This window comes from Microcebus murinus, chromosome 16 (assembly GCF_040939455.1).
Source record: "Microcebus murinus isolate Inina chromosome 16, M.murinus_Inina_mat1.0, whole genome shotgun sequence".
NCBI lineage: Eukaryota > Metazoa > Chordata > Mammalia > Primates > Cheirogaleidae > Microcebus > Microcebus murinus.
In genome coordinates this window covers 14,898,970-14,914,841 of record NC_134119.1, presented here as the reverse complement: position 1 = coordinate 14,914,841, position 15,872 = coordinate 14,898,970, and the positions used below count along the sequence as shown (strand labels likewise).

The 15,872-nt window shown below is 41.2% G+C and overlaps 1 protein-coding gene across 1 annotated transcript in view; it reads left to right on the top strand.

Annotated features, from left to right (window-relative positions):
- The window catches only part of PCSK2 (proprotein convertase subtilisin/kexin type 2), a 229,894-nt gene that overhangs the window by 158,128 nt on the left and 55,894 nt on the right, over nucleotides 1-15,872 (top strand). Inside the window, exon 6 of the mRNA XM_012759525.3 lies at nucleotides 15,352-15,428. Coding sequence (XP_012614979.1) covers nucleotides 15,352-15,428 — 77 coding nt within the window. The remainder of the gene's footprint in view (nucleotides 1-15,351; nucleotides 15,429-15,872) is intronic.

The following is a 15,872-nucleotide window of genomic DNA, read 5'->3' as shown; positions in this document are numbered from 1 at the left end:
TAAATAAATTAAGTACAATCTCAATTCACAAAGTTAATGTACACAAATCAGTAGCATTTCCATATACTAATAACAGTCAAGCTGAGAGTCAAATGAAGAACTCAATACCATTTATAATAGCTGCAAAGATAATAAAATACCTAGGAATATATTTAACCAAAGAGGTGAAAGATCCTAGAAGAAGAGCTACAAAATACTAATGAAAGAAATCATAGATGACACAAACAAATGGAAAAAGCATCCCTTGCTCATGGACTAGAAGAATCAATATTGTTAAAATGTCCATATTTTCCAAGGTGACTTACAGATTCAGTGCAAAATACCAACATCGTTTTTCACGTAACTAGAAAAAACAATCCAAAATTTCATATGGAATTGAAAAAGGGCCTGAGTAGCCAAAGAAATCCTAAGCAAAAGGAACAAATCTGGAAACATCACATTACCTGACTTCAAATTATACTACAAGGCTATAGTAAGCAAAACAGTATGATACTGATATAAAGGCAGTCACATAGATCAATGGAACAGAATAGAGACCCAGAAATAAAACCATACGGCTATCACTAACTAATCTTCAACAAAGCAGACAAAAACATACACTGGGGAAAGGATGACCTATTCACTAAACTGTGCTGGGAAAATTGGATAGTCACATGCAGAAGAAGGAACCTGGATCCCTATCTCTTGCCATACACAAAAATTAACTCAAGATGGATTAAAGACTTAAATGTAAGACCTGAAACCATAAAAATTCCAGGAGAAACTATAGAAAAAAACTCTTCTGTAACTTGGTCTAGGCAAAGAATTTATGACTAAGACCCCAAAAGCAAATCCAGCAACAACAACAAATATAAATAAGTGGGATTTAATTAAATTAAAAAATTTCTTCACAGCAAAGGAGATAATCAACAGGGCAAACAGACAACCTACAGAATGGGAGAAAATATTTGTAAATTATACATCTGACAAAAGACTAGTATTCAGAATCTACAAAGAACTCAACCAAGTCAGCAAGAAAATAGCAAATAAACCCATCAAAAAGTGGGCAAAAGACATGAACAGATTTTTTTCAAAAGAAAATATACAAATGGACAACAATCATATGAAAAAAAGGCTTAACATCACTGATCATCAGGGAAATGCAAATTAAAGCCACAATGAGCTAACAACACCTAACCCCTGTCAGAATGGCCACTACTAAGTAAAAAAAAAAAAAAAAAAAATAGACGTTGGCACAAATCCAGTGAAAAGGGAACACTTACACACTGTTGGTGGGAATGTAAATTAGTTCAACTGCTATGGAAAACAGTATGGAGATTCCTCAAAGAGCTAAAAGTAGACCTACCATCCGATCCAGCAATTCCACTACTGTATATCTACCTGAAGGAAAAGAAGTCACTATATCAAAAAGACACCTACACCCAAATATTTATCACAGCACAATTTATAATCACAAAGGTATGGAATCATTTGGGGGTATTGCTCAGCAGTAGAGCATTTGACCACAAAGATACAGAATCAAACTAAGTACCCATCAACTGATGAGTAGGTAAAGAAAATGTGTTTTGTATATATACCATGTAGTACTACTCAGCCATTTAAAAAATGAAATAATAATGTCTTTTGCAGCAACTCAGATAGAATTAGAGACCATCCATCCTAAGTGAGGTATCTCAAGAATGGAAAAACAAATACCACATGTTCTCACTTATAAATGGGAGCTAAACAACGGGTATATATGGTCATGAAGTGGTGTAATGGACAGTGGAGACTAAGAAGTGGGGAGTGTGGAAAGGGGATAAGGGATAAAAAATTTCCCGTAGGGTACAATGTATACTATTCTGGTGATGGGTACACTGAAAGCCTTGACTTCAGCATTGTACGATTCATCCATGTAACAAAAACACTTGTACTCTCTAAACCTATTGAAATAAAATGTGTATGTATATATGTGTGTGTATGTGTGTATATATATATAACTTAGGTCATGATGTTCCCACTCAGTGCCGAGTGTGCTGGGATAAGCAAGGTACTTACAGTCTCATAATTTTTTTTTTTTTTTTACTTTTTATCATAGAAAAGAGCTCTTAGATGTCATGCAATGCAGAGAGAAGAGAATGCACTGAGTCAGAAGATCTAATTTTTAGTACTAACTCAATCACTTCTAGCTGGAAAGCCTTGAGCAAATCACATAATCTCACTGAGCCTCAATTTTCTTAGCTGTAGAATGGGAGTTACAATATTTAATTCTCAAAACTGCTGTGGGGCTCACATGAAATTAATTTGTGCTGAACTATACACATACGTAATTTATTTACATACAAAACTTGTTTGTGTACGTGTAACAGCAACAAGCCACATGGGATATAATATTTATTATCCACATAGCTGTGCCTTTGACAGGAGGAAGAAGCATTGTGTAAGATGTGTTTAAGACAAAGTTTCCAACAAATGATATTTGGACAGAACAACCCCTTCCATGAGGTGACTCAGCTATCAGTGAACTCATCTTTGCTATTTTTAGAGCTGACAAAGGAGAGGCAGGTGATCCTGAAGCTGTGTAATCAGTCACAGGGGGAAGGCTATAAACCAGCGTCTCCGTCTTTCTCAGGACATCTGGACTCAAAGGTGGCGGGCTCGACCTCGCCAGCTGTTCAAAGGCAAGCAGAACGCGGGCAGAGGCGGCGAGGGGGCGGAAGCCTGGAGCATCTCTGCAACAGCGGAGAACACCCAGTCAAAAGGGAGGGAAACACAAATTGACTTGTACCTCATCACCCTGACAACACAGATTTCGACCCTGGCTGTTACATTATCTTCTGACTCTTTTTTCAGAACTGCGTCTGGTCTCACTCTCCTTGGGCTGATTTACACGGTTGTTCTTGCGGGGCCTTGACAGCACATGGAGTCTTTATGGAACAGGGAGAATCAGGCTTGATTCTCTGAGCCAGCTACTTCCCTTCAACCTCAACCTTCCACCCGGGCAGCTATTATAAGCCCATCTGCAGGCTGCCCTCCTATCCTGAGTCCCTGGAGGGCATCCCTAAGGTCACTCTGTTTGATGGGTCACCTTCACCTCTTATTAAGTTATCAAGGTTAAATTCCACCGCCCTTGTTAAACTTCCTTTTCCCTTCAACCTCAAATTAGCCATTGCTTCTGTATCACCCTCCCCTTACATGATAGGGAATGAAGTGATAATGGCTCACCGCACTGCTGGAGCTGGCTCCAGGTCGTGGGGGACACAGAGCAGTGGAGGCCATTGGGAAGGGGCAGGAACCCAGCAGGACCAGCACAAGGAAGACTGGGAGAATCGACCAGTTCTAGGGCAGGTGCATGAGTGGAATGGGTCATGAACCTGGATCTGCTTCAAGCAGCATCTATAGATACTCAGCTCAAATGTGGTCAATGAAGCCAAGCAAAGACTGATGGCAGAATCACAGCACACCTGTGGTTACCTGTGTGCATCTCCATTTTTACTAAATCCAAATGATCTCTTACTATCCTGTTAACTTTTATTGATCTACATCATTCATTAGAACCTAGAAAACATATATCCTTTTTTTTCAGGAAAGAGGCAGGGTGTGAAAATTAGTGTGTGCTGAAATACAAACACATTTTAAGAGAGATGTTTTAACTCTTTGTGCTGCTCAAGCAGCTTCTCATTTCATTTGTCTATAATTAGGTGTATTTTTAAAGTTTTGACAGAAACTATATTTTAAGCAGCAGGAGGCAAAAATAATTCAAACCTTAATGTTCATCAAAATTTATTTAACAGCAAGAAATCCTTCACTCTGAGCTTTTATTCTTCTTTCTTGCAGAATCAATCCCCCCGCCCCCGACAGTCCTTGCCCACCAAAAGCACAAAAATTCAGTAATATTATTCATAATAAACATGCACTTTATCTCTCTTTCAGAACCAAAGGCGACCACTGTGACAACTCTGTTCTCAGAGCTGACAATATCCGTAGAAAGAACTTTGGTCTGAGACGTGCCAAGAAGTTCCTGATGCTCCCAAAATACCGCCTTTCAATCTTTGCTATTAGAGATTGAGTTCTTCACCTTTGCCCCATGTCCCCTGTCTTCCGTTAAAGCAAACAATATAGGGAAGGGCAATGGACTGAATTTATTCACCACGCTAAGATAGGAATGGCTTATCGAGCTCAATTTCTTTCTGCGGAAGTGTTTCTGTGGAAGGGGGAGGAGGAATAGTGGGAGACAATTCCAACAGGGAGACTATCAATGCATGAAGGGTAAGTGGGCACCGAAGCCAAACCTGGCTCCCCGTATACGAATAAAAGAGTCAGTGTGCACGTGAGTCCCTGGGGTTCCTGCTGAAATACAGATTCGGTTGGCCTGGGCTGGGGCCTGGGAGTCTGCATTTCTAAGAAGTGCTCAGGCAGTGTCAGTACTGCTGGTCCACAGACCACACTTTAAGCCACAAGGGGGCCGGAATTTCAGCTATTAAATGAAATCAGAATCTAAGGATTGCTCAAGCATTTGACTTCTAAAAGCTCTTCAGGCAATTCTCTTGAGCAGCCTGAGTTAGGAACCACTGTTAGCTGATACCGGAAGACTTTATTAAAAACTCCATAACTCGTGTTTTCGCTCATGCGTGCTAATGAGACACACCAGCGAAGGCCATCTTTCTCTCCAGTAGTGACTTGCTAGTGTACCGTGCATGGCAAATAGTCAGTACTCAACAAATATTTGTTCGATGAAAAAAAAAATAAATAAATGATTGGCTCCATGCATGAAGGAATGGAAGCTAAGAATCTATAGAATGAAGAGGATTGAAGCCATATCGTTGTGGCAAGTGGCAGGATGGAGATTTGAGGACAGAAAGTCTTTTCCATAACTTTTTCAAATCACCCCATGTAGGTACTTAATTATTGCGCCACTTTTAAGGCTGACTCTGTTAATAACTAGAGACGTCAAAGCCACAAATTTTACCATTACGTTATTCCAGGGTTTCCCAAACATCCATCAGTCACAACACATTTGCAATTTTCGCAATTTTTGGTGGTATTATTTGCCTAGTATGTTTCCTTAAATTGACTCACTTTTTTAAACATAAATACATGTATTTTAAAGAGAAACTAGAAACCATTATTTCAGATACAAAAAGCACCAATAGCCCTAGACATTAGTAGGAGGGACTGTCAGAATATAATGAAAGCGATTGGGGCTGGATGTTTCTGCCTGCCAAGGTGTGGCTCTGTAGGATAAGGAGAAGGCTTTAAAAGGACAGGGAGGTCCTGGGAGCACCTAATGGAGACTTTGTCACCACTATGCTGAGGAGTGTTTTGAGGGGAGCCACAGCCCTGCCCTGCGATGCCAAGTTATTTAAAGCAGAAGGCAGGCACTCCATGTAAGCATCTCATGCAATGCCTTTCTCAGCCAATGACTCTCAAATTGTTCTTAGAAACCCAAGGGCCACTATGTAGTACTAACGAGGCTCCAGTAAAAAAGGAAATATTTCCAAGATTTCAGTTTCTAAGGAATCCAGCCATCACCATTATTTGTTTCATATAGAGCATGATTTTTTATTTAACAAACAAAAAAAAAGAAAACATTAGACCAGGCGCAGTTGCTCACGCCTGTAATCCTAGCACTCTCGGAGGCCGAGGCGGGAGGATGGCTTGAGGTCAGGAGTTCAGGACCAGCCTGAGCAAGAGCAAGACCCCATCTCTACTAAAAATAGAGAAAATTAGCCAGGCATGGTGACAAGAGCTTGTAGTCCCAGCTCCTCAGGTGGCTGAGGCAAGAGGATAGCTTGAGCCTAGGAATTTGAGGTTGCAGTGAGCTATGATGATACCACTGCACATTAGCCCAAGCTACAATTTTGAGACTCCGTCTCAAAAAAAAAAAAAAAAAAAATCCTACTTCCATAAGGAAGAGCATCATCAACAGAGAACAAAGAAACAGGTTGAGCCCTGCTGTTGAAAGCAGAAGAATTAGCTTTCTCTTTGGAGGCATATTGGCTGCTTTAGGCCTCAAAGGCATTATATCAACCTTGGGTGAGCAAATTTACTAAGTAAAACCATGTTTAAAAAAAACGAATGTGCCTTGCAAAGTACGACATGTGCTTCCCTGCCTCTTTAGTGAGGCATGTCCCAGTGTGGGGTTTAAATTATTAGCTAAACTTATATGCTTGGATTTAAACAGAATTATCCATTAATGCTCTAGGGAGAAAATGCACTAAATTATTCTTTTTTTATTTGCTAGGTATTTGTTTTTCATCTCAATAACGCATGTAGTAGAATGTGGTAGTTATCACCCTAATGCAGAGAAGCAAGACTGCATAGCTAGGAGAGAGGTATCTGAAGCCAGACTGCCTGGTCTAAATTCCTACTCCGGTCTTATCATCTGTGTGACCTTGAGCAAAGTATTCAACCTCTCTGTGCCTCAATTTCCTTGCTTATAGAATGGGGTGACAATAAGAGTACCCACATATGGACATCGTAAGGAGGAACTAATGCATATAAAACATCTAAAAGAGTCCCTTGTACAAAAAAAGCACTCAATATGTGTTACCTGCTATTATTATGGGGAAAAATTTTACCCAAAAGGTTATGCAAGAAAACCATGTCTTCCTTCCACCCCAGACCCCCATCCCCTTCCCAAGAGACAAAGCTCTGCAAAAAGCCTCTTGTGTTTCTTTCCAGAAACACTATACATATTTACCATCAAGTATATCCCTCTCTTATACGCAGATGAGAGCACACTATGCACCCATTCTGCACATTGTCTTTTTTACATAACAATTTCTTGGGAATGGGTTCATTGCAAGTTTCATATCTTTGCCAAAGCTGCAGAGTTTTACAACATATGGGTACAAGATGACTTCTTTAACTCATCCCCAATGTTGGACATTTATGTGTTTCTAGTCTTTTACTATTATTAATACAACCATACCAACCATGAATATATTTAAACACACATCTTTCATATATATATATATACAAGTATATCTTTCAGGTAGATTCTTAGAGGTGAGATCACTGAATCAGTCAGTTCATTTTTTATTTTGATGGATATTGCCAAATTTCTCTTCAAAGAGATTAACCAACTTGCACACCAACTAACCATGAGCATAAGTACCCTGTGCCCCTTCATTCTCAAAATAATATTTTAAATGCATAAATAAAATGCATAGGATAACCAAGTTTCTTAGTTTGTTTGGGCTGCTATAACAAAACATCTTAGACTGAGTAATTTATAAACAACAAAAATTCATTGCTGGCAGTTCTGGAGGCTAGAAGTCCGAGATCAAGGTGTCAGCAGATTCTGTGTCTGGTACAATCCTGTTCCTCATAGATGGCACCTTCTTAATACATCCTCACATGATGGAAAGGTTAAACAAGCTCCCTTGCACCTCTTTTATAAGGACACTAATCCCATTTATGAGGCCTCTGCCTTCATGACCTAATCAGCACCCAAAAAGCCCACCTGTTAATACCAAGACATAGCGGGTGAGATTTCCATAAATGAATTTTGGAGGGACATCAATATTCAGACTGGAGCACCAAGGAAACCTATGCTATTGAAACACAATTATCAAAAGATTAAAAATATGCATTTATAAAATGGTAACATATATCTTTATTAATGCAATAAAGAGCAAAATCTAGCTGGGCGTGATGGTTCACACCTGTAATCCTAGCACTCTGGGAGGCCGAGGCGGGGGGATTGCTTGAGATCAGGAGTTTGAAACCAGCCTGAGCGAGACCCCGTCTCTATTAAAAATAGAAAGAAATTAATTGACCAACTAAAAATATATATACAAAAAATTAGCCAGGCATAGTGGCGCATGCCTGTAGTCCCAGCTACTCAGGAGGCTGAGGCAGTAGGATCGCTTGAGCCCAGGAGACTGAGGTTGCTGTGAGCTAGGCTGATGCCATGGCACTCACCCTAGCCTTGGCAACAAAGTGAGACTCTGTCTCAAAAAAAAAAAAGCAAAATCTAGTGGAAGGTAGGGGTATGCTAAAAAGATACTTCAGCATATCTGCAACAACCATAATGTTGTATAAAAATACACGTTGGTGGCAAGCTCACAGGTATTGTTAGTAACATTGTGGTTTATGTTCTCTGCCCATAATTGAGGAAAATGCTCAATTTGAGGTGGTGGCTAGTGAAAATAACAATATAAATTTTTTCCACTCAAGTTTTGGTGCCTGTCTTGCAACCAGCTCTTGGAGATTAATTCCAATGAGTGGCAGCTTCTCTTCAATATATCACGATGGCCCCAGGGGCTTATGCTTTTAGGGAAGTTCTTAAAATTCATGTGTAGGAATCAGCCTCAATCTAGCCTAAGACAAGTTTCATTGACCTGCTAAAATAGCAAGATGAGCCAGGACATAGACAGGGAAAGATCACTCCAATGACGTCTTCCAGACCTCAGAGGTGCTGACTTGGCTGTGACTTAGAGCAACCACCCACTCCTTCCTGCAATATATCTGCTCCTGGTTTGGGATATTATCAAATAAAATAAGAGATTTACATTCCTTTGAAAAAATTCAAGTTACCTTATTAATATAGGACACACTGTTAACCATTAGGAATTATTAGTATTATCTTCTCTTCTGTTTAGTGTTCAGAACCTCTCCCAAGTCTGCTGATAATGGTGGCAATAAGAGCCAAAGGAGGGAGCTAGCTGCTCAGTTCTGGAAAACATAAAAGTCCAGTAGCCCAGGACATGGCCTGGGGCATGTTGATACTCATGCAGCCTGAGTATTAGGATATATTATTCCTCTTATCTGGAGAGTGCTCCAGTGACTACAGAAGTTGCTAGAATTTCTATAAATTCTAGCAACAGGAAGGGAGTGATGAGAGGAAGTGTCAAATCCGCAATTGGAGAACACTGTGTCACTGGAAAAATACATGACCCTGGAAACCTTAGGAGTACAGAAGAAATATTTCACACAAATTTCTGACAATGTATTTTTTTTAATTTTTTAGAGTTCTGGAGAAATGTTAAATTTCATTAAGTTTTACAGCCAGACTTTAATATAGACATAAATCCCTTTAATGTCGGTTTCAGTCAAAAGTGAGCTGAACATTATCGTTAAGCCAGTGCATGTGGGAGAATTATTTGAGGAAAATCAAAATAGGCACAGTTGGGAACATTCAGCCATGACCATATTAGATGCAAGTAGGCACAATAGCAAAATTCTTTAGGCTCTAATGGGCTGGGCTATTTTGCTGCTCTGTTTCTGGGGCAATATGGTTGCAGTTTGAGAGTCTATCTGGAGAAGCTCATTTCTCTTTCATTAGTCCATGAGCACAGTGCAATTTCAGCTAATACTGTTACACAGCCCCTAGCTGGGTTATTTGGTTAAATGCCTTCAAGGAAAGAAGCAAGGCAGGATAAAGGGACAAATACAATGTAGTTGCTTGTTCTGAGTTCTCATAGCGAATTACATTGGCACTTAATTGTATGCTGCGCCATACTTATCATCATAAACTCCTATTGTTTGAGATGTTATTTAAGCTTTGTATTATTTGATGTTTCACAGAAAACATCTTGTCTTCTGTGGTACAATTTCTTTATGGTCTGGGCTGGTATATGACTGTAACTATAGAGATTTATTTCCTATCAGGGGCTCACAAACGTGTGTTAGTCCATACATAGCGCATTTGTGTGAAATTGAAAATGACGCCCCCTGCTGGTGAGTGAATTGCAAAAGCACACCCTCCCTCTGGGCAAACAAATTAGTAAAGGTGCCCCCTTCTGGGCAGACAAAGGAGAAAAAGGCAACCCCTCTGAGCTGACCAATTCTTTTTTAAAGCCCAGCCCCAGGGCACATGGCTTGGTGCAGCGCCTAGTTGCTCCCCTTGGGCAAATATCCTTGTGCAAGGCACAACCTGCACAACGGTCCATGACAGCCTTGATTACAGAAACCATTTTCACAATGTTGTAATCAGACCAGAGTTTGCCCTTCAATGCTCTATAAATATCTGTTCAATCACATCAGCGGATGCCCATAAGAAATACAATACGTTAGCCTGTTAGGAGAGTCCAGTATTGTCAGAATGCTGACACAGCATCGCTTTTTAAAATGAAAGATGAGTGAGTTGAGCAGATACCATGTGCACCCATATCACCTGTGTGATTACCTTTGCATGCCTCAGGCAGCTTACTGTAAATACCTGCCTCTTTCTGCCGAGAGCAATGTTCTGACCATGGGAATAAACATGATACTTATAGTTGGAAAAACAGAAGAGCTAGAGGAATGGTAGCCCTTAGGAGCACCTGCAACTGGTGGTGGGCAGTGGAGTGGTGGGAACAATGGCAGTACTTTCTCACCACCGCAGCGAAATGTGTTCTGCAGCCTCCATCAGTGCCCTGGTGGGCTGAGCCCCCATTTCTGACCATGGTAACTTGCTCGATAACACAGCTTACCCCCTCCCATGTCGCATGAGACATGGGAGGGGTAAGCTTCAAGCTCCTAACAATGTAGTCAGACTAGTTTATGTCAGATTCCTTTTTAGCAGCTACAGTTCACCTAAAGAGAATGGGACACAGGTCAGGTATATCTCAGAGCTCAGGAAAACAGCGAGCGGGTAAGATGCTACAGTGTAAGAGGTCAGAGAACAGCCCGGGAGCCCCAGAGGACTAGGTTATCGGTCAGGGATCTGCAATCTCTTTCCAATAAAAGGCCAAATAGTAAATACCTTAGGTTTTGCAGGCCTCTATCACAACTACTTAGCTCTGCTATTACAGTGCAAAAGCAGCCATTACCCAATTTGTAAATATATGGATGTGGCTGTGTTGCAATAAAACTTTATTGACAAAAACAGGCAGTGGGCCAGATTTAGCCTGTGAGCCATATTTTGTGACCCTTGCCAGAGGTGATCGAAGAAAGAGAAGGACAAAACAGGAGACATCAGAGATGGGAGAATGTCCACACTGAGTTGGGCAATGTGCCTGCCGGTTTGCATCTCCTCTCATTTTACCCCTCCAGCAACCAAATACTAACAGTTTTACCATCTGCATTTTAAAGATGAGGATACTATAGTTTCCAAAAAATAAGAACATTCCTAAGGCCAAAAACAGCCTAGTTTCAAACCAGGTTTATGTGAGTGGAATGCCTCTCTTCCTTTCCCTTCACAGGCTGGTACCTGCAGACACGTTTGTCTTGGGCAGCTCAGCAAGCGGGACTCACTCATCACAGGGGCATTAGATCCCAGATTGGGGAGTTCAGTGTCAGGAGCTTCAGAAGCTTCTCTGTAGATGTGAAAGCAATGGCCACAGTTACCACTGGGTTCAGGAACTCCCACCTTTCCCCACCAGTCTTCACAATACCCCAGCCCGACCTGAAGTGTGCCATTTGTCAGCCTGTGCCTTTGATGTTCCCACAAGGACAGCACCTCAGATATAACAAGCCAGAGGATTTCATGAAAATGAGTAAGTCACTTGTCCCTTGTTAGCATAGTATGCAATGCAGTCCATCTGTTTGAAGAGTACACAGTGCAAACGATGCCCAACTTTTAATTATTAAACCTTCTAGCTTAGAACAAATGTAGTCTTCCTCTCTGACTACGCATTAAAATATTCAGAAATTAAGCCTTAGAATTATTAAATACCAGAGGTGGGGTCCCCACCCCCCCCCCTGCACCTTAAGCTTTTATAAAAGAAAATGAGCCATTATGAGAAGTTTCTTCCAGAAATAACTTCCAGGGAAGCCCTGAGGTCAGTTTGGATTCAGCCCAATCTTCTCACTTTCTGTGAGATGGTACAATGATAATTCAAGTTCTTAATGATGACTCTGAATCATCCTGATGCTGAATCATCAAAGATTAAATTATTTTCACTAAAACAGCTAGTATTTTCTCAAGCAAAAAACATACTAATGCATTTTAGAAAGAAGTTAGAGAAATCCAAACAAAACAAGCATCTGGTTTAGCCAAGGATGAACAGTACATTAAATTTACCAAAACACCATTTCCCCCCTCAAATGTCCATGTCAATGGCTCTTATAGAAAAGTCTGGTATAATTCAAGGCCAGTTAAACTTATTCCTGTACACAAATAATTTTATGGGAGAGAACATTGTAATTCAAATCAATAAATGATTTGGCTTGGCTATAAAAGTATAAACAGAACCCTTGCAAAATATTGCTCATTATTTTTTCTTGCTAGAAACCACTTGATTTTTAGCCAGAAAACATACAGCCAAACAAGAATAACAACTGTTTGCCTTCCTTAATAATGCTCAGTGTAGACTGTTACCCAAGGAATTAAGCATTAGTCATCAAATTAATGGTAAAGACAACAAAATAGTTGGGGTTCCTAAGTTATCATTCATTTCAACATTCAGATGCAAATTTGACCCTAGATAATACAAGGCCTTTCTTCTTGTTGTAAAAGTGGTCACAGAATTCTGTGAGTTCTCAGCTATAAGCTGGGTTCTTAGAACTCCCCAGCTGCCCCTATGAACCCCACCACCCCAGGGGGTGGGGGACTATTGTGTACCAGAAAGATAAGCCAGAGTGGAATGTCTATGAAACCAGAAATTCAGGCAATTGACCACAAAGGTGCAGATGTTCCCCAACTTTCTATAATTGAGCTTAATTTCTACCTGCCAGTCTAATTGCCCTGATGATAGAAACTTGGTCTTGGTCAACTTAGGTTTTTCCCCCACCCTCCCTGTGTCCAGAACTGCTCCAAAGGACTCAAGCTCCAAAGGACTAACACAGCACTACAGAGAAGGAGAAAGTAATCCTGGGCCTCATTTTTCAGCATTCTTCTGCAGCCACCCTGTTCCCATTGCCCTCAGTTGTCAGTTACCACGGATTCTGCCTGAGCCCTATATCCTCATTGTCCTGACCACCAGAACTTTGTAGGCCAGCTGGTTCCCAAGGCCAGTCCTCACCAACTTCAGCTTCCCATGGAACATTCTGCCAGGCCCTGCTCTGTGCTGGGGCCACCAGGGAGCCTGTAGCTAAGATGCCTCACAGGGCCACCCTGATCTGCGACTCCATGCCCCTCTCGTGGGCTGAGTCCTGGACCTCTCTGAGGTTGATTATGCCCACATGCCCCACCCCACTCCAAGAACACAGCTCAGAAGACAGAGGTAGCCCACAGTGACCACCCATGTCAGTTTCCTATCCACCTCACCTGGGGCCAGGGAATTTTAATCTCTCCTATGGAGAAACAAACAAACCAGACTGAGCAAATAGTCTTCTAAATCTATTGCTTAAGTTTCAATCTCAACTCTGAACACCCCCCCAAAAAAAGAGTATTAACTTGTGTTTCTCTCGATTCCTCCCTCATCGACTTTACCTAAGAATGCCCTTATCTTAGCTCTGAAAAATTCAGAGGTTAGAGGTAGCACACATAAGTTACTGTTTCAAAATAGTATCCCTGAAAAGAACTGAAATCCAAATATCTCAAGGAAAGTCAGAGGAGAAGAAATGCCAAATCTGAGAGTCTCCCAGAGAGAAAGACTGTAGACTAGAAGGAGAATTAAACATTGAAAGTGAGTGAAAGTAATTTGAGGTCTAAATGGGGAAGAAGGGGGAAACTGGCCACTTGCCAGTGATCATGGTGGGTGGAGACAGGAAGACTTCCTCTCTAAATATCTGCTGTTCGATGAAGACCTAGATCCTGACACGAAGGACAGACATGTTCAAGACTCAAGGCAAAATGATTGGGCCAAATTTCAGGGTGCCTTCTACCCAGCATTTATTTAAATAAATTAGTATTACAGTTCTGACCATGACAACTACCGGTGACTAGCAGCTTTTTGTCATCCAACAAATCAAGACAAAAATGAATAGAATTAGATAATTTGCTCTTAAAAACATTACACCACTAATACATTCAGTTTACAAACTGGAGTGTGTCCCAAACTAAAGTGTTTTACCTGAAAATGTCTCGGGACCCATGGGATTTAGAAATAATACCAAGGCTGGAATGTGCATCAAACCTAGTGTTTCCTAACCCAGTGTGTACTGTAGACCAAGAAGCCATCCAGGGACTTTATCTCAGACCCCAAAAACAAAATGAGGAGAATGAGATGAGGAGAAAGGAGCTTCCAAGAAGTGAGTGTACCTGGGTGAGTAGAGAAGGTGATGGGGAAACAATGGATTGTTCATCCAAGGATGCTGGATCATCTCCCAGTATAGACCGAAATAAAAGGCAGACCAACCAAAGACCCAAATGTAAAACAATGAAATATGAAAGCACTTAAGTGAATGAATAATTGATTTATGTGGAGAAAGACTCTCAATGGGAAAATGGAGGTGTTGGATTACATGGAATTTTGCACTTCTAAACATACATACGGTAGGGTGGAACAATACATAGTTGTCGCGGTTCACAATTGCGTATTTATTTGCTTGATCATTTGATTGACATCTGTCGCAACTAGGCTATAAGTACATGAGGGCAGGGGACGCCACCACCTTATTCCTGTACTTAGTAAAGTCTCTGACGCATACTGGACTCTTAGAGATGCTTGATGAGTGAATAAATGAGGTCAACCATGGACAACATCAAGGGCTTGGGCAGGGGGTTAATAACAGTAAGGGGAAAGGAGACAGGCCCCATGCCAGTCTGAAGGAAAGAGCTGGACACGAGCCTTCTGTATAAAGCAAGAAAACTCTAGAGGCCACCTCACTTGTGACATGAAAATTAAACCATCTAGTCATCAGTCCAAGGAATTATACCATAAGCCCCAGATTCTACGTGAAATCCATTCTCCCACAAGGAGGGCCTCAACTTAAAACGAAGACAATCCTCAAAAATACAGGATTCAAATTTGCTAACCCCTAGAAGGCTAGAAATCGAATGAGATGAGGAAGCCTGAAAAAAGGTATCAGGGGGCCGGGCGAGGTGGCTCACGCCTGTAATCCTAGCACTCTGGGAGGCCGAGGCGGGCGGATTGCTCAAGGTCAGGAGTTCAAAACCAGCCTGAGCAAGAGCGAGACCCCGTCTCTACTATAAATAGAAAGAAATTAATTGGCCAACTAATATATATAGAAAAAATTAGCCGGGCATGGTGGCGCATGCCTGTAGTCCCAGCTACTCGGGAGGCTGAGGCAGGAGGATCGCTTGAGCCCAGGAGTTTGAGGTTGCTGTGAGCTAGGCTGATGCCACGGCACTCACTCTAGCCTGGGCAACAAAGCGAGACTCTGTCTCAAAAAAAAAAAAAAAACAGGTATCAGGGGACAATGGAAAGCTCCAAGGACACACTTCAGCTCTGTCACAGTTTTGCAAGGGCTGCTTCAGCACAGAACATTAGCACGACACTCCAGGGGAAGACTATAAACATAAAACAGTCTCACAGTGTTTTCCCTTGACTGTGCCTCTGTTTTTATTGACCTAATGAGATACCTTGTGTTTTTCAGAATGCCGAAGCAAGTTACGACTTCAGCAGCAATGACCCTTATCCTTACCCTCGGTACACAGACGACTGGTTTAACAGGTAAACTGAGCCTGCCAAAGGATCGTTGACTTCAGGCTTTGGGTTTACTTTGGCTTTGTTTTGTTTAAGGCTTGAATATCACCAGCAAAATAATCCCTATGCTTCGCTAGATTATATTGTGGTTTTTCTCTTCCTAGTTGGCTACATTCTCTATAAATGTGTGGAATGTTTAATATTTCAGTCTTCCTCTAGAGTTATCTTTCGACTATTTTGTTTTGTTCAACTAGAAATTTATTTGCCACTGTAATCTATTCAAGATAGGAGAAAATAGAAATAAGAAGTCTTTTCTCAACCCACTACAAGGTGATTTAAAACATGCTGATTTTGCTGACTCTGTTGAAATGACTGGGCAGAACATTTTTGCCCCATGGGTCTGTGTCTGTATGTTTTTGAAAAGCATCTCTGCTATAACCTCATAACAGCTCATGTGGTCCTTTTCAACAG